The sequence below is a fragment of the Microcebus murinus genome, chromosome 5 (assembly GCF_040939455.1).
Source record: "Microcebus murinus isolate Inina chromosome 5, M.murinus_Inina_mat1.0, whole genome shotgun sequence".
Lineage (NCBI taxonomy): Eukaryota > Metazoa > Chordata > Mammalia > Primates > Cheirogaleidae > Microcebus > Microcebus murinus.
In genome coordinates, this window is record NC_134108.1 from 107040247 (window position 1) to 107065458 (window position 25212).

Here is a 25212-nt window from a genome sequence, read left to right on the forward strand (position 1 = left end):
AATGTGTGCAGTGGACATTTTGACAGCTCCTTCTCTGTAATACCCCTAGATACCCACTAAGAGGACTCAGAATAATGTTCATACAATAAGATGCCCAGATTTTGGCTCACACCTGCAATCCTAGCACTCTGGGAGGCTGAAGCGCGTGGATCGCTCAAGGTCAGTAGTTTCAAACCAGCCTGAGCAAGAGCGAGACCCTGTCTCTACTAAAAATAGAAAGAAATTAATTGGCCAACTTAACATCATAAACAACATAGAAAAAATTAGCTGGGCATGGTGGCGCATGCCTGTAGTCCCAGCTACTTGGGAGGCTGAGGCAGAATGATTGTTTGAGCCCAGGAGTTTGAGGTTGCTACGAGCTAAGGCTGACACCTCGGCACTGTAGCCCGGGCAACAGAATGAGACTTGGTCTGAAAAAAAAAGAAGATGCCCAGATTTTAAGAGTACTGTCTGATGAGCTTTTACTATGACATACATCATGTACCCACCGCAACAATCAAGATGAAGAGCATCTCCGTCCCTCCAGAATGTTCCTCCCACCCCTCTCCAGCCAGTCCTCCACCATAGGCAAGCACTGTTCTGATTTTTATCCTGATGATTAATTTTGTCTTGGACCTTTATGTAAATGGAATCACACAGCAGGTGCTCTTTTGTGTCTGGATTATTTCACTCAGAATAATGTTTTGGGACTCATCCACGTCCTCGCCCATACCAATAGTTTATTCATTTTTATCGCTCAGTAGTCTCCCTTGGAATGAACAGTCCTGATATAATCTTAATCCTGAAACTCACCCCACCTCTGGGTAAGGGCCCATTAAAATTTGATTTTTATTGATTGATCCTGGAAAAGAAAACTTCTTCCCACCTCTTGGGACAGTAGGTCACAAGAGATTTAGGTAGACTTGCCTTTCTCCACCAAGAGAATGATGGAGCTGAGGACAAACTATGCATTTGATCCTTTCTGTTTGGGGGCAGTATTGGATTCACTGTGGCATACCAAGTATCCCCAGAGTTCAAAGGCCCCCACTTCCCCTATTTTCTCTCATAAGTTTCATTCCAAAGCTGGGGGCCTCTCAGATCCAAAGTTGTCTTCCATGTTCCCCCCAGAAGGCTTAGCAATTCCTCATGCCAGTATACTACTTCTGATGACCTGCATGGTCACAGTTGTAATGTACCTTCTTTTAGTACAACACGGATAAGAGGTGTTTTCTGAATTGAGTGGCTCTATCTCAGCACAGTTCTCTGTTTCCCTAATTCAGAATGTACCCTGGGGCAGAAACTGCTGGGGCTGTCACCAGCTAGTAAGAAGCCCCTATTACTGTTTGGACAGAAGTGGTTCCATGCCCACAAGTTAAACATCTTGCCTTGTGCCGAAACAACTTGGGTTGTACAAATGAAGAACTATCCACAAAGAAGGGAGTGATGAGAGGTAGGGAAAATATTCAAAGCAATACACAGAGGAAATTCTGAAAGATGAATCTCTCCCCCAGAGGTTTTGGCAACATTTTAGCCTTTTGGGCAGCATGTATTGAGTGGTGGCTCTGCCACTTTGTCACATCCCTTAACCTTAGGTCTCTTATTGTATATCTGCAGGAATAGAGGCTCAGAGGCTTTCAGGGCCAGGATTCAGAGCCAGCCACCTTTGACTCCAATTCCCATGTTTCCTTCAGCAGGTAGGCTGTTTCTAGACGGCAACTGCAGTTTTACATCTGCTTCTTCTTGATACCCTAGGGGTCTAACTGGTTTAGACCTGGTCTAACTGGTCTATTTTTCTTTAATTTCTTTGCTTAGGAAAATTGTTCAATCTCTTAGATTACTGAACATTTACAGCATGTATGTCCCTGTATTTGGTGCTGTGGAAGATACAAAATAATACAAACCAATACAATGTAGCTGCCTTACATGGAACCACGATTTGAAAGAGCCAAATATAGCATACACAAAAAACGTCATATAGCATACAAAAGGTTACCATGTAAGACAGAGGACAAGGCTTAAAGGTGAACAGCCAAGTTCAGAAGGAAAAACAGACAGCTGGAGAAAAATGGGGAGGAAAAGCCTAGAGAAGGAAAAGATTTGTGTGAGGAAGTTTCAGAAAGAAGGAGAAGTAAACCATCCCCTCCCCAGCCCTACCCCCAAGCTAGAAACCTCTGACCTCTTCTGGGTGAAAAGTTTGAGTGGCACTGTGAACTTGACTGAGAAGACTAAATCAGGAACTAAATCAAAAGGAAGTCATCTAAAACGATCCTGGGGGAGGGTGGGAGGTTTGATGAAATTTGTGTTTCATGGAGAAACACAGCAAGCTGAAAGGGCTAGGTGGTTTTGCAGGTGATCCCTCCTGGACAAGGAAAGACTAGGGAGGCGAAGGCAAGGAAGGGAGAGAGGGGAACTGGCTTGTTTTCAGTGTGGGAAGTGTACAGTGTGTGTGTTGTCAGCAGTGGCAGAGGGGGAAGGTAGCTGTTTAGGGGGTAAGGCAGGAGGAAAGTCAGAAAGGACACTGGGAGAAACCTGAACTAACAGTAAAAGTGATCAGAAGGCAGATGTCTAAAAACATTGCTCACAATGACATGGCAACAGGGTAAGTACAGGCAGAGGGACCAGGTTTCCCCACTGCTGTGTCCCTGCAGACTCTAGGATCTGTTCAAACAGAAAGTTTTACTGAGAACTCCCACGCTAGCAGGGCACTGCTGTAGGTGTCGCGGGGGTAGGGCACTTTACACACACGGACGGGGCCCTTGCTCTAGCTCAGAGGGTTGTTGTGAGGATTATACTTGAGCTACCGCGTGTAAAGGGAATAGTAACTGCAATTTAAGGGCAAGTTATTATTACTCACTTCCATTAACTGCGGATGAACCATAGGCGCCCAGCGCAGTGCCTGCGTGTGCTCCTATCGAAGGACTGAGGAAAACCTTCACGATCTAGCGAGGGAGATACTCAGTTTCCTTACCGCAAAGCACACTTTACAAGCACGGCCCTAAGGGAGGAGCGCAAGGCCCCGCGGCGCGGGCGCGGCCGGGAGGGCACTCCTGGCGCTGGACACCGCGGGAGGCCCGGGTCACTGGGCTCCGGGCCGCAAAGGGGCGGGCCCAGAACTGCGGAGAAAACTCCCGAAGCCAGGGAGGGGGCTTGGAAGCGCCACAGACCACGCCGGGGACATTAGGCTGGCGGCGCCGCCGAGCCCCGCCACCCTCCGGAACTCCCGAGGTAGCGCCTGGGGCTCGGCGGCCTCCACAGCCCGCGAGCCCCCGGCCCGGACCAGCCGTGACCACCGGCCCCAGGCCCGCAGCCCAGCGTCCCGCCAGGCCCCAACCCCACCGGGCAGCCACGCCCGGGGCTCTCGGCCCGCCGCGCCGCGCTCTCGGCTCCCCCGCGCTCTCGAGTCGCGCGCTCTGGCCCCGCCCTCTGACGCCCCGGGGCGTGGCTTCCCCGTCACGTGACGGGGAGTGACCTCGCCGCCCGGCGCCATGGGGGCCTCGGACCCGGAAGTGGCGCCTTGGGCTCGCGGCGGGGCCGCGGGGATGGCGGGAGCCGGAGCTGGAGCCGGAGCTCGCGGCGGAGCGGCAGCGGGGGTCGAGGCCCGAGCTCGCGATCCGCCGCCCGCGCACCGCGCACACCCGCGCCACCCTCGGCCCGCGGCGCAGCCCTCGGCCCGCAGGATGGACAGCGCGAACGGGGGTCTGGGCTCCGGGGACAACGCCCCGACCACTGAGGCTCTCTTCGTGGCCCTGGGCGCGGGTGTGACGGCGCTCAGCCACCCGCTGCTCTACGTGAAGCTGCTCATCCAGGTGGGGGACTAGGGGCGCCGCAAGGGGATGGGAGGCTGCTATGAAGGTGACAGACTGGGATCTGGAGGAGAATTGGTGCGGAGGAGTCAATGGCGACGGATTTGGGAGAGGGGCGGGGACAGCGGGTTTGGGGGGCCGAAGGGAGCCGGAGGGGGACGAAGGGATCGGAGCCACAGATTTCGGAGAGGGTGGGAGGAACTCGCGATTTGGGGAGTTTGAGGGGGCGATGGGCTGGGGGCGATGGACTTGGGATAGGGCCGGGTGAGGGAAGAAGCGACAGAATTGGGGGAGGGGCGAGAAGTTTTGGTGAATGAGTGGGGACCAAGGTAAAGTGTTTAGAAGGTGAGGAGCACATATTTGGGGTAGAGGGGGACAGGTGCTCTGGATCTAACAGATGGATTTAAAGCGTCTTTGGGGGGACAAAAGATAGGCACCAGAGCCAAAAATTTAAGAAGGAAGGAAGGTCATCAGACTTGGGGCAGAAGGGACGGAGGTATTGGAGTTAATGGTGACGGAATTTGGTGGGAGAATGCTAAAGCAAAACATTTAGCAGAGGAGGGCTATCGGTTTACCGGAGATGGGGGCTCTGGATTTGATGGTGACGACAGATTTGGTGGGAGGAGGGGACGGGGTGACGCATTTGGGGGGAGGGAAACGGATAGGGCCACGCTTTGGGGGAGGGGAGCGGCAGCATTGTGTCTGGAGAGGGGAGCGAGGGGGAGGGTTTTAGGGGGAAGAGGATGACGCATTTGGAGGGGAAATGGAAGTCTTTCTGGGGTCGGGAGGTAGGGAGACAGGAATCACAGTGCTTGTGTAAGGAGAGGGATGAGAAGGGGCGTGGGAGTATTGGGATTAGGCAGAAGGGCCGTGGAGACATAAGGCGGCAGGATAGGTAGGGGCTAGCAGAAATTGAGATGGAGGTGGGGATGTCTCTAAAATGGAGGGACGCATGGGCTCTTGGCGTATTTGGTGGTAGCCAGCGATGCTGTACAGATGAAGTGTGCTGCTTGAGAGAGAGACTGGGCTGGAAGGGGTGTGTGCATGGAGGTGTGCGTTTGGCAGAACTCTGTGGGTGTGACTGAGATGGGCACGCTTTTGATGGGGGCCTTTAGGCCTGAACTGATACCTGAAGTGTAGGCTAGAGTTCTCCAGTTTAGAAGAGTGGGGAGTAGGAAAAGACTGAGATATGGAGACTTATCCACAATTTCTAGATTTGAGTTGAGGTAAGTGGGTGTCAGATTTTACCGTCCTTATAAATGAACTGAAAGAATGGGAAATAGAGTTGAAATGAGAGGCCCTTGAAAATGGGAGTAATTGAAATCTGGGCTCTGAGGAATGGGGCTAATAGGTTTTTAGGTTTGACCAGGAATATGACAAGGAATGAGGAGATTCAGTCAGGGGCGTCAGGGTGCCTGACTAGACTCTGATTGGAACTGAGACTGGAAAATGGCTGATGGGAGAAGGTGGAGACCAAGATTGGCCTTCAGTTGTGGTGAAGGCTGCTTTTCTTATAAGATTAAGGTTGTGTTTGTAGCAGTAGAGCCAGAAGATGTGGGAGAGAAATTGATGCTTTGGAACTGGTGGTGCCTGGGATGTAGAGGGTACTGGAGACTGATGAAGTGAGGCTGGGCGAAGGCTGGGATTTGGGGCGGCAGGTGGAGGGGTCTGTGGAATGGAGGATGCTGGAGCAAGGAAGGGGTGGGCTCAGTGTGAGGGAAGTGAGGAAGTGTCTTCATCATTTGGAAGATGGTGGATTTGGTTTATAGGTTTGAAAAGAAGATTGAAATAGGGTGGTTTGGAAAGGAATTTGAGGAATAAGGGTGACCAAAGGGTAGATGGTTGGGTGAGGATGGATGAGCCCAGTTGGGCTGACAGAGGTGGCCTGTCTGATTTGAACCCAGCTGGTGCTGAGTTTAATGTAGTTTGGGGTGGGATCTTTTTTTTTTTTTTTTTTTGAGACAGAGTCTCACTTTGTTGCCCAGGCTAGAGTGAGTGCCGTGGTGTCAGCCTGGCTCACAGCAACCTCAATCTCCTGGGCTCAGCGATCCTACTGTCTCAGCCTCCCGAGTAGCTGGGACTACAGGCAGCACCACCATGCCCGGCTAATTTTTTGTATATATATTTTTAGTTGGTCAATTAATTTCTTTCTATTTTTGGTAGAGACGGGGTCTCGCTCAGGCTGGTTTCGAACTCCTGACCTTGAGCAATCCGCCCGCCTCGGGCCTCCCAAAGTGCTAGGATTACAGGCGTGAGCCACCGCGCCCGGCCTGGGGTGGGATCTTAAATGAGTATAGTTTGAGAATCAGAAACAGTCAGATTACTGCGAGGGAGTGTGGCATGAGTAGAGTGACAGATTCGGTAATTGTCTAGATTAAGTGAGTAGGAATGTAGTGCCTTAGATTGGGGAGTGTGGGTGTCAGGTTTGGGAGTTGGAGACTTGAAGACAAGGGACTGGCCCTGCCTGGATCTGATAGAGGGCCAGAGCTGTGGTTAGGTCTGAGTTAACAGATTGGAGGATGAAATTGAGTGAGCATGACTTGGGAACAAATAATTAAAACCTAGAGGTGAGAGGAATGGGGCTGAGATATGGCCAGTGTGCCTTTGATAACTTGAGTATTGGTTAAGAAAATAGATTCAACAGATTTGGGAGCCATGGGGTTGTGGGGTGAAAGGACACAGATTTAAGGGGGAATCAGTAGGATTCCCAAATTATAGTGACTAGACTGAGTATGGCAGCAAAAGAGCAGTAGCTGAGACTTGGAGTGGAAGGTAGAAAGGGAAAATCACCTGTATTTAAGAGAACAAAATCAAAACAGAACTATACTCAGAGCCTTCAAGTTTTTAACCCAGAAGGGAAAAGGTCTAGAAGCAGAGGGCTGACTGCCTGGGTCAGCCGACTCACCCCTTTCCTCCTGCGGCTCCCCTCAGCCAGAACTTTTTTAAAAAAAAAACCCCATCATAGAGGAGTTTGTAAATTTATAATTAATAATGTTATGTCTCTCAGAATCATATCCACAAGACACAGAAAAGCACTAGAAGCATAATCCAGTGTATAAGTAGAGCTTGCTAACCTGTCATTTCTACTCCCTCCCACGGCTGCAGGCCCTGTCCTCTTCCATGTCCAAGGGAGCTGCTCTTCTGGTCACTGAACCCGGCTGGCCTGCTTGGACGACATAGGGCTGGGGTCCTGGCCCCCTGCCAAGGGAGGGTGGGGCCTTCTCCTCCCCACCTAGGCGCTGGTCTCCCAGACTCTCTGCCTCCTGCCCGGCAGCGGTCTGTCTCCACATTAATTGGCAGCGCAACAAATGGCCTCACCCTCAGCAGACACCCCGCCTCCGCACATTGATACGGATGGCTTGGTCTTCTCCCACTCGCGTGCTTAACAAATACTTTAGTTATAATGAGCATCTGGAAAGCAAGAACTATAATGGTCTTGTAGAAATCAGGGGGGTCATGTCACAGGGATACCGGATGATCGAGATGAGAACACGGCGGAGGACTTGCTTGAGGAGCGACTGTGACTGGAGCTGATGGTGTGCTCAGCCTGGGCATGGCAGGCATAGATGTGCAGGGGCCTGCGGGAGGCTTGCTAAGGAATTTGAGTTTGGGATGGACTCGAATGAGTGACGTAGGGCTGAGCTGTCTGAAGGTTGGGACTGAGATTTGGGTGTCATGTGTTTTGATCCTGCCACATTCGGAATTGAGATTAGAATGCAGTTTTTAGCCTGGAGGTGAGAATTAAGTGAGATTTATTCTGAGAAGAGAGTGGGGTTTGAGTACATAGAAATGGGGGTGTCTACACTGGACATATCTGGGATTTGACGGTAAGAATGTTGGGGAGTGGGTGTGACTTGGACTGCGGTTGGGGTAGTGTCTATGACTAGACATTTCTGTTCATTGGGAGATTACTCACTGCTATGTTATAGACACTGATGAGATCTCTGGTGTGTTTTGATGGGGAAAACATTAACAGGAACAGACTTAGAATTTGTGGGAGAAGAGCTAGAGGCCTGGGAAGGAGGAGCAGCAGTGGGACTGAATCACCAGTAGAGTTTTATCTTCCTTTATCTTTACTAATCTAAAGGTGGGTCATGAGCCGATGCCCCCCACCCTTGGGACCAACGTGCTGGGGAGGAAGGTCCTCTATCTGCCAAGCTTCTTCACCTACGGTGAGTGTGCTACCCAGGCAGGAATGCCTATACCGACAAAAAAGAGGTCCCCAGTGGGGAGCAGGGACCCCACCATGCAGCATGACACTCAGAGTGGAGCTGGCAGAGAGGAGGGGATTCAAGAGTGTGGCTGGAAGTGTCAGGATGTCGGGCAGGAACAGGTGAACAATACAACTTTGGTCTAGTTCCTCTGCCTGCAGCTGCCAGCCACCAACCCAGGCAGCAGGAGGGGACAGACAGGTGCCTGAGACAGGGGCCAATCCAGAATACTGGTCCCTGTCATCCCTTTGCCCCATGTTGTGCCTGGCAGTGGAGGTGGGGTGTTTCCTTTTGCCTGCTGAGCAGTCCCTGCTGTTACTAGCTGTTCTGCTATTCTGCCCCTCCTTCAGGAGGCCTGTGGGGCCCTCCCATGTTCTTTACTTCATCCCACCCCTTGTCCCAGGTCCCCTGCATTCCTCAGGCAGTGGTGCCGCTCGCTCTGGTGCCTCCATCTACTGGCTGTAGCATGGTGCGCAGGGGGTGCGCCACTGTGTGCCCCTGGCCAGCAATTTCCGCTCCAGCCTGCGGGTCTGCTCGGCTGCTTCACGCCCAGGCCCCTCACTCGAGCCCCCGTCTGTCCACCAGGAAGCCCGCCTTGCTGCCTCTGCTGCTCATCCCTGGCCCACAGGTGCCGGCTGGCAAAGGTCCTTTCGTGTCTTCCTGTCCCCCATTGCTGTCCCTCTTCCCATCCCCACCCTCAGCAGATGGGCTGTGATGGAGGCCTTCTTTACTTTTATTTATTTTTTTGTTTTCGTTTTTTAGAGATAGGGTCTTGCTCTGTCGCTCAGGCTGGAGTGCAATAGCGTCATCCTAGCTCACTGCAGCCTCAAACTCCTGGGCTCAAGCAATCTTCCCACCTCAGCCTCCCGAGTAGCTGTGACCACAGGCGCGCCCTGGCTCGCCTGGCTGCAGGCTTTCTTTAAATGTGCCCTTTTTCTCCACATTCATAGCCAGCGTACCATTCTAGGCTAGTCTCCTCTTGTTTAAGGCACCTCTGCTCTTACCCGTTTGGTTAGTCCAGAAGATTCTTTGAAAATCTTTCTGCTGAATAACTTAGAGCTTGGCCTCTATGTTACCTTTCCATGTCACACACTGTTGGCAGAAGCAGATGTCACATTTCTCTTCCAGTTTTGTCCCTGTGTTGAGTGCAGAGTCTAGGGCCAGGCAGAATGTGACATTTTAAAGCTGTCAGTGTAGAGCAGAGGAAAGTCACAGCAGTGGGAAGGCACCCCCACTGTTGTATGGTGGAGCCAGTGTCCAGAGATGACACTGGATTTGTGGCAGCCAGCGTGGAGAGCTACCAGCCCCCTCACTGTGGTTTCTCTGTGTTTGGCTCTAAGTGCTGTGTCAGAGATGGGTGATAGAACCCAGATCACCTCTATTCATGTCACACAGCCGTTCCCAAAGGTACCCAGGGTAGAGAGGCCTTGACTCCCATCCTACTGCCTCTTGTAAAGGTGAGCAGAGTTCTGAGGTGTCCCCAGCCCTATTTATCTAAATGTAGTTTCAATCCAGATGTGAGCAGATGTCCGTTGGGTGTTTCCAGACACCACACCTGATCTGGAGTCTGGCTGTCCAGTACTTTCTGGACAGTATCTCTCCATGTCATGGAAGAAAGCACCACAGCTGTCGTGACATTCTCCAGTGTAAAGGAAAGGACTCCCCAGAGGGTCTCCAGGCACTGCAGAAAGGCCCTGGAATGACGCAGCCCCTGGCCGGCCCTGGGGCCCTTTCGCCCACAGAGGCCTTTGTAGGCATTTCAGCACACGGTTCTCTGCTCTCCCTCGTTCAGTTCATCTCTATAATGGGAGAAGTAAGGGTCCTTACTCCAGTTTTACTGGCAGGCAAATCAGATAGAAAGAAGGTAAGTGGCTCTTCTGCTGCTGCTGTGGGGATGGAAACATCTGCCCCACGTGTGGAAGCCAGCTGGTGGCGAAGACAGCGTGCCACTCCACGTCCTACAACGCCAGTCTTCTGCGAGTGCCCTCGCGAGACGAGCTTGCTGAAATGGCCGCCTCTGGTCAAGGAAATTTTGAGTTGCTGGACCTTGCAGAATTTGCTAAAAAGCAGCCATGGTGGCGCTGTTTGGGCAGGAATCTGGGCCTTTGGCTGAAAAGTATAGCGTGGCAACCCAGCTGTTAATTGGAGACGTCACTGGATGGTGTACAGGGTTCATATTCCAGAAGGTTGGAAAGTTGGCTGCAACAGCTGTGGGAGGTGGATGTTTTCTTCTTCAGCTTGCAAACCATACTGGTTACATCAAAGTTGATTGGCAACAAGTAGAGAAGGACATGAAGAAAACCAAAGGGCAGCTGAAGATCCGTAAGAGCAACCAGATACCTATCGAGGTCAAGAGCAAAGCTGAGGAGGTGGTTTCATTTGTGAAGAAGAATGTTCTAGTGACTAGGGGAGGTTTTGGAGGCTTTCTGCTTGGCATGGCGTCCTAAGAAGGATGACTTCACTTCCATTGTTCCTGGTTTTTTACAGCCAGCAGCCTGTACACTCCATCATAGGACACTGAGTCTCTCATCTTCTCCCATGCCTTCCTCCCTGCCGTGGCAATTCTGAATGGCTTCTGTAGGCACTGTTGGTACAAGTTATTACAGCCCTACCATGGACTTAATGGTGGCAGAAGAGGCAATAGACGTTAGCTCTCCTTCCAGTACACTCCCCACTTGGCCAGTCTGTAGGTCAGCAAGAATGTTCCTTTTCCTCCTACATAAGATACTTATCAGAACATGTTGCAAGATGGTTCACCATGAAGGATGAGTGGATCCTTAAAGGTTGTCCCAAATTTTGATTTGGAAAAGAAATAAGCACGTAGCTTATTATGTGCTGTATGGAAAGGAACTGAATACGTTTGCCTTTAAGCATGGGGAAAAAAAAGAAAGTAAGTGTTTTGCTCAAGGTTACAGGCTGAGACTTTATCCTGAGAAGCTCCCTGGTCCTGACCAGGACCTCCCCTCCCCAAACAAACCTTCCTTCTGCCTGTTCACTCTGTGAAGTAGGGCACTTGCCATGTCACCCTGCGTCCCCTGCCCTACTACACCTCCTCTCTTTCCAGCCCACCCCATCTCCAGAAACCACATAGACAGGTAACAGGTGCTGGGCTGGGCTATGCTGGCTGGCAGACATGTTGCAGAGGAGCAAAAGGCACATTTGCTTGTTCCTGCCTCTGTGAGGTGCTAGAGAGCCAAAGTCAGGGGCTGGAGCATGTTGTCTGAAAATATTCTGCTAGCTTCCAGGTATGCAGGTTTATAAAAATACCCTGCCTTTTTTTTTTTTTTTTTTTTTTTTTTTTTTTTTGAGACAGAGTCTCGCTTTGTTGCCCAGGCTAGAGTGAGTGCCGTGGCGTCCTAGCTCACAGCAACCTCAAACTCCTGGGCTCGAGTGATCCTTCTGCCTCAGCCTCCCGGGTAGCTGGGACTACAGGCATGCGCCACCATGCCCGGCTAATTTTTTATATATATATCAGTTGGCCAATTAATTTCTTTCTATTTATAGTAGAGACGGGGTCTCGCTCTTGCTCAGGCTGGTTTTGAACTCCTGACCTTGAGCAATCCGCCCGCCTCGGCCTCCCAAGAGCTAGGATTACAGGCGTGAGCCACAGTGCCCGGCCTACCCTGCCTTTTTGAATAAATTTTAAAAGTTGATGTAGGGCCGGGCACGGTGGCTCACGCCCATAATCCTAGCACTCTAGGAGGCCGAGGTGGGCGGATCGCTCAAGGTCAGGAGTTTGAAACCAGCCTGAGCAAGAGCGAGACCCCGTCTCTACTATAAATAGAAACAAATTAATTGGTCAACTAATATATATAGAAAAAATGAGCCGGGCATGGTGGCACATGCCTGTAGTCCTAACTACTCGGGAGGCTGAAGCAGTAGTATCGCTTACACCCAGGAGTTTGAGGTTGCTGTGAGCTAGGCTGAGGCCACAGCACTCACTCTATCCTGGCCAACAAAGTGAGACTGTCTCAAAAAAAATAAATAAGTTGATGTAAAAGGCCGGGCGTGGTGGCTTACCCCTGTAATCCTAGCACTCTGGGAGGCTGGGGTGGAAGGATCACTCAAGGTCAGGAGTTTGAGACCAGCCTGAGCAAGAGTGAGACCCCATCTCTACTAAAAATAGAAAGAAATTAACTGGCCAACTAAAAATATATAGAAAAAATTAGCCAGGGCCGGGCCCAGTGGCTCACGCCTGTAATCCTAGCACTCTGGGAGGCCAAGGCGGGGGAGGATCACTTGAGGTCAGGAGTCCAGAACCAGCCTGAGCAAGAGCGAGACCCCATCTCTACTAAAAAAAATTAGAAAGAAATTAATTGGCCAACTAATACATATAGAAAAATTTAGCCAGGCATGGTGGTGAATGCCTGTAGTCCCAGCTACTCAGGAGACTAAGACAGAAGGATCGCTTGAGTCCAGGAGTTTGAGGCTGCTGTGAGCTAGGCTGATGCCACGGCACTCTAGCCTGGGGCAACAGAGTGAGACTCTGTCTCAAAAAAAAAAAAAAAGCTGATGTAAAACAATGAGATACCATCTTTAGAAAGTTAGGCTAGTGAAAAAGCACTAACTCATACGGGTAGGGTCTAGCTCCCCTGGCCATTTTAAGGTTTTTCTATAGAATTGTTCATTGGTGCTGCTTTTTTAGTTACTTCTTCACAGACTTGTTTTTCCTTTGACTAATAAATGCCAGCAGGTGCCAGCTGGTGTAATGGGTAGGGACTGACCTGGCTGTGGGCGTGTTCTGGGGACGTTCTTGAGCACGTCTCCTGGGAGCCCTTCCTTTCCTTTTGAGTCCTCCCTTAGGTTGCAGGCATCATTGTCTCTGGGCGCTCTCTCGAACGCTCGCGCGCTCTCTGTCTCGCTCTCTCTCTCTCTCTCTTTCTCTCTCTTTCCTTTTTTTCTTTTCCCAGATAAAAACATAATTTATAAGCAATAGAATTATTTTCTGGGTTACAGCACTTAAATTGTTGAGTTGAGAAATCATAGTTGAGTTTGCCAAGTAGAGTTTTAAAGCTAAAAAAAAGAAAATCTATGAATTTGTTTGTCAAAAATATGTTTTAAAGGTTTTACAGCAAGAAACAGGGGCTAGAAGACATTTGGGAATCGGGGCCTCACTGCCTCCAGGTCCGGGATGGTGTTCCCTCCCGTGCTTTAGGTGGCAGTTACTTGAAGGACAGGCTGCATCTGGTCTGGGTGTGTGTGTGACCCAGGAGTGGGGCCACTGGGCTGGACGTGACCCTGCCACTTCTGTTTGCTTGTAGCCAAGTACATTGTGCAAGTGGATGGTAAGATAGGGCTGTTCCGAGGCCTGAGCCCCCGGCTGATGTCCAACGCGCTCTCCACCGTGACCCGGGGCAGTATGAAGAAGGTAAGCTCGTGACGAAGCCAGGAGCAGTTGCCTGAGATTGCCCCACGCTGGCCACCCCCAGAGGCAGCACATGTGCCTGGTCCCGCCTCCCTTTCCTGAGCTGATGGAACCCCACTCTGGCACGTGGGAGGGCTCATGCCCCACAGTCCTCCCTCTTTCCCACAGCTATGACACCAACAGTGGCTTTCTTTTCCTCCAAATTCTGGGGCTGGGGTTACCTGAAGCAGGCCCAGCTTGTGGACACTGCAGGGAAAATATTAGGAGCGGGTTCCTGCCGTCAGTGTCCCTTAAGAGTTGTATTAAGAGGCACAGCTATACTCTGCTTTGGGCCCTCCTCTGCTTTTGGTTTCAGGTTTTCCCTCCAGATGAGATTGAGCAGGTTTCCAACAAGGATGACATGAAGACTTCGCTGAGGAAAGTAGTGAAGGAGGTGGGCATGGAGAGCTGGAGCGGGGCAGGTGCGGGGAGGGTCCGAATGTTCTCATCCCTGAGTTGGACAGTAATGGAGGTCACTGAACAGTAACGGAGTTGGGTCCTTGTGTGTGCGTGGATGGGGTGGCACTTGGAAGGAGCCCCAGCCTGGACACTGGGAGTCCCAGAGAGCCTTCTCAGCAGCCACTGGGCCTAGCCTGGGACCTGGCAGCACTTCCGGGTGGAGGGGATTAAGGGTGGGCAGCAAGGGGAGCCATCCTTGGTGGACCGCGCCCATGTGAGAGCTGAGGGATCTCGGTTTTCCCCAAAACAACTAGTCGCTCCCTGCAAGTGCCAGTTCCAGAGACAGGCCCGACCGAGTCCCCGCCCTCTGCTCTCTTCCAGACGTCCTACGAGATGATGATGCAGTGCGTGTCCCGCATGCTGGCGCATCCCCTGCACGGTGAGCCGCCCTGTGGGAGGCCGCACTTAAGCCACAGTCCAGTGTGGGTGGGAGGTGGGGCCCCCCCTTGCGGACTGTTGATAGGCAGGGGCAGCACGACTGGGAGGTGGCAGGGGTGGGGGGTATTCCCCTGGAACCCCGCTGAGGAGAGACTGGCCATGAGTCTTTTCCAAAGGGAGCTGGGACTTTCCAGGCCGAGAAGATGGAATGCTGTGGTCATGGGTGTGACAGGGAATCCCAGAGGCCTTCTTCCTCTCCTGCACTCTGACAGGCCACGTTGCCCAGTGGCCACTCTGCACTGCGCACCCTGTAGTTCAGGTGTTGTGGGCTTTGGCCACTATGTCACCTCTGTATGTCTTCTTTCTTCTCCAGTTATCTCAATGCGCTGCATGGTCCAGTTTGTGGGACGGGAGGCCAAGTACAGGTGAGTGATTCTTCCTGGCTGGCAGGAGTGGCCCTCTTACCCTTCAGGGTCTGCCAGGGCAGGCCATGCGGGGCTCAGTGGCCATGCCTTCTCTGCCCTGGTCCTCTGTGGGAGCCCAGCCTGCTCCTGGCCTCTGAGGGATATGCTGGTGGCTTCCGTGGCCTGTGTCTGGGCCACGTCCTCTGCTCCCTCTCTCGTCAGGGGCCGCCCTCGCTGGGCCTAGATGCGTTGCAGAGGGTGAGTAGGATTGGAGTCTGCTTGGCTTATGAATTCTGGCACCAGGGCTGATTCTGCCACTTAGAAGTCAGCTGAGGTCCCCTCCTGAACCCCCGAGGTTATGCCCTAATGATTTCTCCAGCTGTCATAGAACCTGGCTCATAGCTCCTTTCGTCCCTTTGTCCTCTGTGAAGCAGCTGCCCGCCCTGTGGGCTTACGGCTTATCCCCCTAATCGTACATCAGGCCTAGATTTCTGCGCGTGGCCCTGAGCGGGTGCTGGGGGCACATGTTTGACACAGCCCCTTCCCAGGGCACTTATGCCTTCCCTGCCCCTCTGAGGCCAGCGCAGGGCAGGAGGCGCGTCCTAGAGGCACGTGGCAGGAGAACACACCCAGGTCACCCTTCCTCTCTATGACTCTAATTTTCTGGGGTCAGCTGTTTTCTGCAGCTGTCCTGTGGGGCCTCCACCCCAGGAAGCTTGGCTGCCACAGTGCTGGTGCCTCATTTTGGGTTCACTAGTGGGGAAATTAGCACGTTCCCCCAGTCCGAAGTGTGAGGTTGGTAGATGGGACCCGGAGAGAATAATCTGGCTGAGAACCACAGTGGGCCCAGCCCCTGTTCTGAGAGTGGCCATGGACCTGGAAGGGCTGGCGTGCCCCTGGACCAGGGCCAGCCAGCGCTTTAGCGCCCACTGTCTTTGTGCATTCCCTCCGTTCAGGCCAGCTGATGTTTCTAGCCACTGTTCACAGAGGTTGAGATTGCGCCTCCTTGGCACTTCATACCTTAGACACCACAGCCTGTCCTCTGATGTCTAACAGGTGCAGTGGCCAGGGCACTAGTCCCCAGGCTCCCTGGGGCAGGTGCCTTTTCCCAGGCTGCTTCCAGGGCCCCCTGCTGCAGGGCCCTGCATTCCTTCCCTGCCCTCTGGGAAGGCGATTCCACTCACCACCGCCTCCTGCTCTCGGTCTTGGGTGGGCACACGGACTCCTCTGCCAGCAGGTTGTTTACCCAGAGATAAGCAGAGGCCAGGTAGGAGTTGGGCATGCTGCCTTTGCAGTGGTGGCCCAAGCTGGGAGGTTTGTTCCTACACTGCAGATCCCACAGAAGAGCAGCAGGCACCGCTAGGTCTTCCGCCCCGTGGGGGGTTGCCTTTCCCCAGTCCGTGAACTGTGTAAACTCGTCCTTACCCCAGACAAGAGCTCTCTGTTTTTCTACTTGGCTTCTTCTGGGTAACAGTCCTTCCCATCCTGGCCAGGCCTGGCTGGGTCTAAGCAGGGCTGGTCGACTCTGCTTGGTGACCCGGTGACCTTGTCTCCCTGTATTGCCTTCTTCACAGTGGCGTGCTGAGCTCCATTGGGAAGATTTTCAAAGAGGAGGGGCTGCTGGGATTCTTCGTGTACGTGAGTTTATGCACCCCATAACAGGCCACGGGGCATGGCTGCACTAACCAGTGTGTCCTCAACCTCTCAGGCCAAGCTGCTGACCCCAGACCAACCGCAGGGCTCCGCCCGCCTCAGTGGCTGCAGTCAGCTGCACAGAGCTCCGTAGCCCGGCTGAGCTACGGATCATCACAACCAAAGCTGCCCAGCTCTTTTCAGGTCGTGGCTCCCCTAAAAACAGAACGGTTTGTCCCGCACACTGGGAGATGGACTGGCCAGCCCCCTCCAGGCCCCATCCCTCTGCCCTGGGGCTGGGGCAGGGCATGGAGCTGGACTTCACGAGCGGGGCACTACATAGCCGCCCTTGGCTTACTGCTAGAAAATGACTGGAAATCTGTGTCTTGGATTGCAGGTTGAGTTCTGGCAGCTCATAGGCTGATTCCAGCCAGTGGATTCTGTTTGACATAGCATTTCTGACAAATTAATTGTCGACATTTAACATTTCAGATATTTCACACCAAAATCCATGTTTCTGGCTTCTCTTGAAAAGTCAGAAAATCTGGCCCTGCTGGGCTAGTGTTTCTGTAGAGCAGCCACTGGCTGGAGCCCAGGGGCTGCCCCTTTGGCCAAGCACAGTCTCCTGAGGGCCACAGACCCCCTGCACTCTTTGTTGTCCCACGTCCGGCTTGCCTCATCTATAAAGAGAGCTCATGCTGAAGAGACTGGTTTAGAAAGAAGAAATCTCAGAGGGGAAGAACCCAGAAGCCAGGCTTGACAAGTGTGTGGGTTTTTTTTTTTTTTTTTTTTTTTAAGGGTCTCGCTTTGTCACCCAGGCTGCAGTGCAGTGATATCATCATAGCTCACTACAACCTCCACTCCTGGGCTCAGGCGATCCTCCTGGCTCAGTCTCCCAAGTAGCTGGGACTATAGGTGTGTGCCACCACGCCCAGCTAAGTTTTTAAATTTTTTTTTTTTTTTTTTTTGTAGAAACGGGCTTGCTATGTTGCCCAGGCTGGTCTTGAACTCCTGACCTCAAGCAATCCTTCTGCCTCAGTTTCCCAAAGTGCTAGAATTATAGGTGTGAGCCACTGCACCTGATCAGTTGTGTGTGATTTTTGTTTTGCCTTTTTAAGGTCTAGACAGTGGCATACATGCTATTATTTACGTAGTATACTAGATATTGGGCCCCATACAAACAAGTCTTTATATTGTGGTTTTCTAATATGTCAAATGTTTTTATTTGTGATTCCTTGTTAAACCAGGAGACTACTCTGTGAAGGGGTGTGTGTGTGTGTGTGTGTGTGTGTATGTGTGTGTGTGTGTATGTATGCATATACAGGTTCTCAATAGGAGTTGATCTTGTTCCCCAGGGACAAACATCTTGTGGTTGTCACAACTGGCATCTAGTGGGTAGAGGCCAGGGATGTTGGTAAATATTCTAGACAAAGAACACGACAAAGAGTTATTCAGCACCAAATGTTGACATTGCCAAGATTGAGAAACTCTGATTTATGTACATACATATGTATATACGTGCATATGCATATACAAATACATATGAATAAATATTTGCCCATGTACCTGGGACATCAGATTTTGAAACACTACACGTCGCCACCTGTGGCATTTTTCACATTGTGTGGTTCTGTTCTGGTGTGTGAATAGGATTTCCACAAAGCAGATGCTTACCTGTTGGGTTCTCTTTCCCTGCGTCATCTTGGGCCAGGTGATACACATACATGTTACAATGCTCAGAACGCACCAAAGGGCATGGTGCAGAGTCAGTCTGAGCACAGGTGGAGGCAACAAGATTGGAAATTCACAGAGGTTCATTTTATTAGTATTCTTCATAGATGTGTTACATGTATCCTTTTGAACTTTTCAAACATTTTATAATAGATTTTTAAAAATTCAGAAATAATAATTCTGCTTCCCCTCCCAGGAGACAGCCATTTTCCTCCTGGAGAGCCTCCCGAGGGCCTGCACAGCTCAGCAAGCAGACACATTTGACAGCACGCCAGCAGCACATGGGGCCTGGCTCTTGCCCTCAACACTGTGTCTTAGGGACCTTCCTTACCAGCTTACAAGAGCTGTTAAAAATTAACTCTCCTTCCAAACGCTTGCATAGAATGTCTTCAGTGGAACACTCCAGGGGTGAAGAGAACAGATGCATGGAGCAGTGTGTTTTGTTAAAGTTGGTTAGGTAAAGAGCCAGGAGAAAATTACCAAAGTGTAGGCACTCTTTCATAACCTATAACTGAAAATCCCAGACTTGGCAATATTCATATCTTTTTTTTTTTTTTTTTTTTTCTGAGACCGTCTCACACTATTGCCCGGGCTAGAGTGCTGTGGCATCAGCCTAGCTCACAGCAACCTCAAACTCCTGGGCTCAAGCGATCCTTCTGCCTCAGCCTCCCAAGTAGCTGGGACTGCAGGCATGCGCCACCATGCCCAGCTAATTTTTTCTGTATATTTTTAGTTGGCCAATTAATTTCTTTCTATTTCTATTAGAGACGGGGTCTCACTCTTGCTCAGGCTGGTTTCCAACTCCTGACCTTGAGCGATCCTCCCGCCTCAGCCTCCCAGAGTGCTAGGATTACAGGCGTGAGCCACCACGCCCAGCCCAATATTCATATCTTGATGCCTGGCTTCTGTGGTTTGAAAACTGCTTGTGAGACCATTAACTAATTTGTAGCATACATGTAGCACCTCCCCCTGGGAAAGGGAACACCACTTCCCCAGCGTGCATAACCCCTGCAGGCTCCTTGCCTGACGCTGTGCTGCTGGATACATGGAGATTTTGAGCTTGGAACGTCCCGCCTGCCTCCTGGGTGTGGAGCCCCCAGGAACGGTGCCCCCTCCCTCCCCCTGCTCATATTCGCTCACCTTGTTTTTTAGCGGCTTAATCCCTCACCTCCTGGGCGATGTGGTATTCTTGTGGGGCTGTAACCTGCTGGCCCACTTCATCAATGCCTACCTGGTGGATGACAGCGTGAGTGACACCCCAGGGGGGCTGGGAAACGACCAGAATCCAGGTTCCCAGGTTGGTTGGAGCAAGGACTTGTCCTTCTTTCCGTGTACTGCTGATGCCCAGGGTCTGGGGCAGATTCGAGGACTCTGGGATTCTGAGCACTGGGTCCTGAGGGCAAGAGAGGACCTCTGGTTGTCCCTGGAGCCAGCTTTGTTTCAGGGGAGAATGGCCTCAAGAGATGAGATTGGTACCCAGACCTAGGAGGAATTTGGGGAATGCTTGTCTTGGGCAGCTTTGGATACAGACCCCAGCTTGCCGAGAGGCTACTTTGAGGCCGTGACCCAATTAGGGCTCAGGAAATCAGAAGATAGACCAATAACGACAATCCTTTGACTTTTGCGTCATGTCTTATGCTATTTAAAACCCTTTTGTGAACATTATGACCTTTGATCCTGACGGCACCCTAGCTGTGAAGCGAACAGGATAGGTATAATGTCCCGTATACAGAAATTGAGACCCAGAGACTAAATGGGCTCTAGAGTCCCTCAGCTGGATGCTACAGGGCTGGAACTAGGTCTTTCCCTACCCAGGATGAGGGTGCTTCCCCCCTTGAAGCACCTTGAGTGTTTTCAGATCAGCCAGGAAGTGTACCATCCGGGCTTTCCCTGCTGTTTCGTTAGCTGCCGTCTACACAGCCTGGCATGCACAGACCTCTCAGTGGGTCGGGTCAGGCACAGGAAGGCTTGGTCCTTTTATAAGGGGCTGGTTGAAGAAAGGTGTCTGGGTACCTGATAGGTTGGTGGGTTCTGCCTGAACCAAGCTGAGAGTCAGGGAGCAGCGTTCCCTGGCTGGGGGTTCCTAGTAGACACTTCAGCAGCGCTGACTGCCTAGCCGGGAGGATAGGTGAGGGGCCTGGGCCGGGAGTGGGGTTGCGGGCCACGCGCATTTGTGTCTGGGCCCCAGGCCAGCGACTCCGGGGCTGGGGTGTGTCTGGGCACGTGTCTGTGTGGTGAGGAATGCCCTGCTCCGGGGGAGAGCCTCTGCCCCCAGGGAGACCGGCATTTGGCTTGGGTAGGTGAGTCTTAACTGGCCTTTGCACGTAAGCACATCAGAGGCTCCATGGGAACCCATCCCATTTGCAGTCACAGTGGTACGTACCTGCAGCTCTGTCCCTTCTCAGGGGCCTGGGCTGGGTGAGCTGCTGTTGTCATGTGTGGAGCAAGGCTGGGACGACTGGGCTGTCTGGGGCGGGGAGGGGGCAGGGAGCGTGCCGCTGGCTGGCCGCTCCAGTCTCGGTGAGCCACCGTGCCTGTGTCCGCAGCACAGCGGCCAGCCGCCTCCCCGGAAGCATTTTCCCACGCTTTTCTGCGTGTGGCTCAAAGGCTGAGATGAGGCTGCCAGGACTCCTCAGCAGACAGCTGAGCACATCAGCCCTGGGCTCCAGGGTGTCCACCGGTGGGATGGCCAGCCACAGGAAGCTGAGGGACGGGTAGTCACCCTTCCTCACTAGGGGCTGTTTCCTAGGCAAAGTAGAATTTCAAGAGTTCGGGTGTGAAGGGGGAAAAACGTAATGAGGCGGGGTGGCAGTAAGCCCAAGGTTCCCTTGCCATGAGCCGCAGGCCAGGACTCTGTCTGTGGGTGTCAGGGTGGGCGTCTTTCCATCCGGGAAGCGCTCTCTGGGCCCTGACAACGGCCAAGCCCTGATGGTGTCAGGCAGACACAGCTGGGGCTGCACGGGCCAGCAGTGGCCGATGCCACTTACCTGCCTCTTCATGGACCCCCGTCAGTCCAGTGACCCACTTCTGCCTCCTGTGTCCTCTCTGGGCTCCGTGAGGCCGTGGAAGCAGCTGTGGCCCCGAAAGGGAGGGCGCGTGTGCGGTGTGCGTGTGAGGAGAGGAGCTGAGCAGGGAGGGTGTGGCGGGCGGGCGAGCCCGCGGGTCTGAAACCTGCGTCCTGCGGTGCCTGAGGCAAACCGCTCTTCCTTTCTGTCTCCTCAGTTCAGCCAGGCGCTGGCCATCCGGAGCTACACCAAATTTGTGATGGGGGTGAGTGCAGCCCGCTGCCCTTCCCGTTGCTCTGTGGGCCTAGGCGGCGCCCAGGAGGCCAGCCCTGGTGGTGGCTGGTAACCGGGGGTCGGTGTAGGGTGTCCCTGCTCCCTGGGCCTGGGTGGGGTCCCTCACGCTCAGGTCTCTCTGGGTTCCAGATTGCAGTGAGCATGCTGACCTACCCCTTCCTGCTGGTCGGCGATCTCATGGCTGTGAACAACTGCGGGTACGTGTGCACTGTCTACGAGCACCTGCTAAGGCTGCGGGAGGGACCCGCTGAGCCCTTCCAGCACTCTGCCCCTCCCACCTGCTCTGTGTGTGGGCTCGGCCTGCCAGGCACCCTGACTTCCTTTGGGAGTCACCAGCCCCCTTTGGGGCGAGGGCGAGTCCATGGTTTCGGGATGTAGGAGGGTGGCAGCTTCTAGCCGTTGCTTGGTGAGGGCTCCTCTCCCCCGGCTGACCTTTCTCCCCACGTTGTCCCAGTCCAACATGCGTCATTCTCCTTCCTCGGCAGGCTGCAGGCTGGGCTCCCCCCTTACTCCCCAGTGTTCAAATCCTGGATTCACTGCTGGAAGTACCTGAGTACGCAGGTAAGTGGGCTTGTCGGGAGGAGGCTTTTCCTGTTCTTCACCGAATCCGTCAGGTGAAATGGTTTTGTGCACTCTACGTTGTGTGGAAAGAGAGGGGTTTCATGGAATCTAATGTTGTGAGTAGGGTAGATAAAGAAAATGTAGCCACTTGGCATAAGGCATCTAAATTGAATTTTCAGGGCCGGTGCCATGGCTCATGCCTGTAATCCTAGCACTTTGGGAGGCCAAGGCAGGAGGATGGCTTGAGGCCAGGCATTTGAGGTTGCTGTGATGACACCACTGCGCTCTAACCCAGGCAGCATGGCAAGATCCTGTCTCAATAAAAAATTAAATTAACTAATTAAGGCTGGGTGTGGTGGCTCATGCCTGTATTCCTAGCACTCTGGGAGGCCGAGGCAGGAGGATTATATGAACTCAGGAGTTCAAGACCAGCCTGAGCAAGAGCAAGACCCCATCTCTACTAACAAATAGAAAGAAATTATCTGGACAACTAAAAATATATATAAGAAAAATTAGCCGGGCATGGTGGCGCATGCCTGTAGTCCCAGCTACTCGGGAGGCTGAGGCAGGAGGATAGCTTGAGCCCAGGAGTTTGAGGTTGCTGTGAGCTAGGCTGATGCCATGGCACTCTTGCCTGGGCAACAGAGTGAGACTCTGTTTCAAAAAAAAAAAGAAAATTAATTAAATTTTCTTCTCACCTTATTTCAGAAAGGATTTGAAGAGGCTAAATCTGGATTTATTTAAAAATTATACATCAACAAGATCTCCTTTTCTTCTCGAGTCTTAACGACTCTTAGGACAAGGATAAGGGAGCTCTGGCCCACGTGGTAGGTGGTACAGCCCAAGAATTTCTTAGCCTTCAAGTAATGTGGGCCGACAGTGCGAGGTCTCAGGCCAGTTCAGCTGACTTCCTGGGTGGTCAGGGGAGCTAGGGTGTTGGAGGCCGTCCTCTCCCTCCTGTAGGACGTCCCCGGGCCCAGCAGGTCTGGCCAGTGGAGCTGGGCCACGTGGGGACCTGGCAGCGATGCCAGCCTTGGGCTCTCGTGTTTTGCTCAAGCCACCTCTTGCTGGCTGGAGCTCTCGGGCCCAGTGGTCAGGGATGCCAGGGCAGGACCGTGCTTTCCCTGGCCTTGCGTTGCCTCGTAGTAAAATGAGGCAGTGGTCTGGGAGGCGCCAGCATGCTGCCTGGCCTCGAGGTTGAGAAGAGATGGGTGGGGGAAGCCGGGAGGAAGAGACGGGCGCAGTTCTCCCCAGCACCCCTGCTCGGTCTGTGTACATCATGTCCTCCTGTGTGTGCTGGAACAGCCCCAGGCCCCTTGGCTCTGAAACCAGAGAGCAGTGAGTCTCCTCTTTGGGAGTTTCTTACTGAGTAGCCCACAGGCGCTGGACACCCCGGGACATGAAATGAGCTGCTCCCTCTGCTTCAGGGGAACAGATTCTGACCTTGCTTTCTACCCCCGGCCCTGGGTCTTTGAGCCCCTGCCCTTCTTTGCTTACACTGGCCTTTCTCCCGGGGGCTGAGGAAGCATGGCCTCCCGTTCACTGCCCTGCTGTTCCTTCCAATCCAGGGCCAGCTCTTCCGAGGCTCCAGCCTGCTTTTCCGCCGAGTGTCATCAGGATCGTGCTTTGCCCTGGAGTAACCTGAACCATCTAAAAAAAACATGCTGTCTCAACCTGGCCACTATGGATGAGGCCTGATTTCCTTGGGCCACTGTAAGGCGACACCAACCCAGCAACACTAGATGTGCCCCAGCACAGCTGGGCTTCCGTTTCCATATTTGCCGTGTATCTGTCCAGATGTGGGGTTGGGCTGGGTGGGGCTGTGCCTGGTGGATTGGGTCAGCTGCCAGACCTGGGAAGGCGGGTGGGGTGGGGGATGGGGGCAGAATCCCCTTACTCCCATGTTTGCGGAGTCTGCCTTGTGCAGGGGGTGAGCGAATGGCTCGTGGAGGCCCAGGTCGGATGGGGAAAGGCTGATGGGTCAGGTCCCACCCCCCAACCCCTTGAGGCCGCCCCGCCCCCACCCTGCAGCTCAGCTGGGAGCGCCACTCTCCGCTTTGTAAATAGGACGTGACCCCCTTCGCGAGGCTGCCATCACGTCCAGGCCTGTGTGGGGAGGCTAACTCGAGGTTCTCCCTTCGTTTTTCTCAACACTATGTTTCTGATATGAAGGCAGCACCTCTTCTCAGTGGGAAATCATGTGACTACTCAGAATGTGTCCCCTCATCTAATGCTTCTGTGTTTCCTAATGACGCATCATGTGCAGGACCGGTTCCCTGTGCAGCTGTGAACACCCAGAGGTTAGGCAGATCAGTGTCTCTAGTCCTGCCCAGTTTAAAAGTTCATGGTAAGATTCAACCCTGTCTCCCTCTAATAAATGTCTTGGTGGTGATTTGGAGTTCTGTGGGGAGTCTCTTATTTTTGTGAACTTAAAAAACTGTCCGTCTGCAGGGTCTTTCTCAGCCCTTCTGTGCGTGTGAGAAGGGCTGTAAGCGACAGGGCTCAGGGCTGCCCAGCCTGGGGACAGTGGGGGCAGGGCTTGGTGTAGGTCAGTCTTGAGGGGAGATCTACAAGAGTCGTGTGGTGTGGTGGCCATACGGTTACAGCAGAAAGGGCAGACCTCACTTCTGCCCAGCACGGGGGTCTGTAAACAGACAAAACTTACAGATGTTTTGAGGTCTGGCTGGGTTCCCCCAAGTGTTTCTCTGCCTGCTCTAGCGGTCCTGGCTGTGAGAGTGGGGGTCAGTTGCCTTTGGTCACACTTCCCCCACAGGTGTGGCTGGGTCACCCTCAGAGGGAAGGCCCCCGAAATGCTTGAGCACAGCTGGTTCTTCCCAGTGGCCCAGTAACAGCTGACTCAGGGGCAGTTTCACTTTGCGTGTCCCCGTCTCCCAGAGCGCACAAGCACGCCCGCGTGGCTGCAGACGTGCATTGGTTGAGGCTACTAAGGTCTCGTGACTTTGCAGCCCACGTGTGCTTTTCTGGGGCGGCGCCTCAGACAGTTACAGCGGTGGGAAGGACAGCACGTGGCGGGCGGCCAGGACTGTGGGGAAGCAAGGCCGTGGGCGCCCAGGCCCGTCACGGGTCCGCCTCGCGCCCGCTAGCGAGGAACGCTATCCCACAGCACTGGCCACTGTCCTGAGGTAACCCTTCCTCCTTTTGCTCCACATGCATCCTGTTTGTGCACTGACTGCTTCCCGTGGCCCCGGATGTGGGGCGCCTGCGTCCCTGGAGCCCCTCAGACAGCCACATCCTCCCACACCTCTCAGGGCCAGCGCTGTCCCCAAGTAATTTCCTGGGACTTTGCAATTTGGGGTTCTCAACTTCATTTGCCAGGGTCTCTTCCACACC

At 53.1% G+C, this 25212-nt stretch overlaps 1 protein-coding gene and 1 pseudogene across 2 annotated transcripts; both read left to right on the forward strand.

The window, feature by feature from the left end:
- Positions 1 to 3093: 3093 nt before the first annotated feature.
- Positions 3094 to 24259, forward strand: MTCH1 (mitochondrial carrier 1). Of its 2 annotated transcripts, none has more exons than XM_012746854.2 (12): positions 3094 to 3785; positions 7870 to 7954; positions 13255 to 13361; positions 13714 to 13791; positions 14178 to 14235; positions 14608 to 14659; positions 16213 to 16272; positions 19154 to 19247; positions 21224 to 21271; positions 21430 to 21497; positions 21786 to 21861; positions 23430 to 24259. In XM_012746854.2, the coding sequence occupies exons 1-12, from the start codon at positions 3465 to 3467 to the stop codon at positions 23499 to 23501; spliced, it is 1119 nt and encodes a 372-aa protein (XP_012602308.2). In that variant the 5' UTR covers positions 3094 to 3464; the 3' UTR covers positions 23502 to 24259. The 2 variants fall into 2 exon arrangements, with proteins under 2 accessions (XP_012602308.2, XP_012602307.2); XM_012746853.3 differs by having other exon boundaries at positions 3441 to 3785; positions 19154 to 19298.
- LOC109730776 (FUN14 domain-containing protein 2 pseudogene) lies at positions 7962 to 11260 on the forward strand (annotated as a pseudogene).
- Positions 24260 to 25212: the final 953 nt, after the last annotated feature.

Coding starts and splice junctions, on each gene's coding strand:
- MTCH1 (XM_012746853.3), top strand. CDS start 3,465: ATGGGGGCCTCGGACCCGGAAGTGGCGCCTTGGGCTCGCGGCGGGGCC. Junction 3,786..7,869: donor ACGTGAAGCTGCTCATCCAG/GTGGGGGACTAG, acceptor ACTAATCTAAAG/GTGGGTCATGAGCCGATGCC. Junction 19,299..21,223: donor ACCAGAATCCAGGTTCCCAG/GTTGGTTGGAGC, acceptor CTGTCTCCTCAG/TTCAGCCAGGCGCTGGCCAT.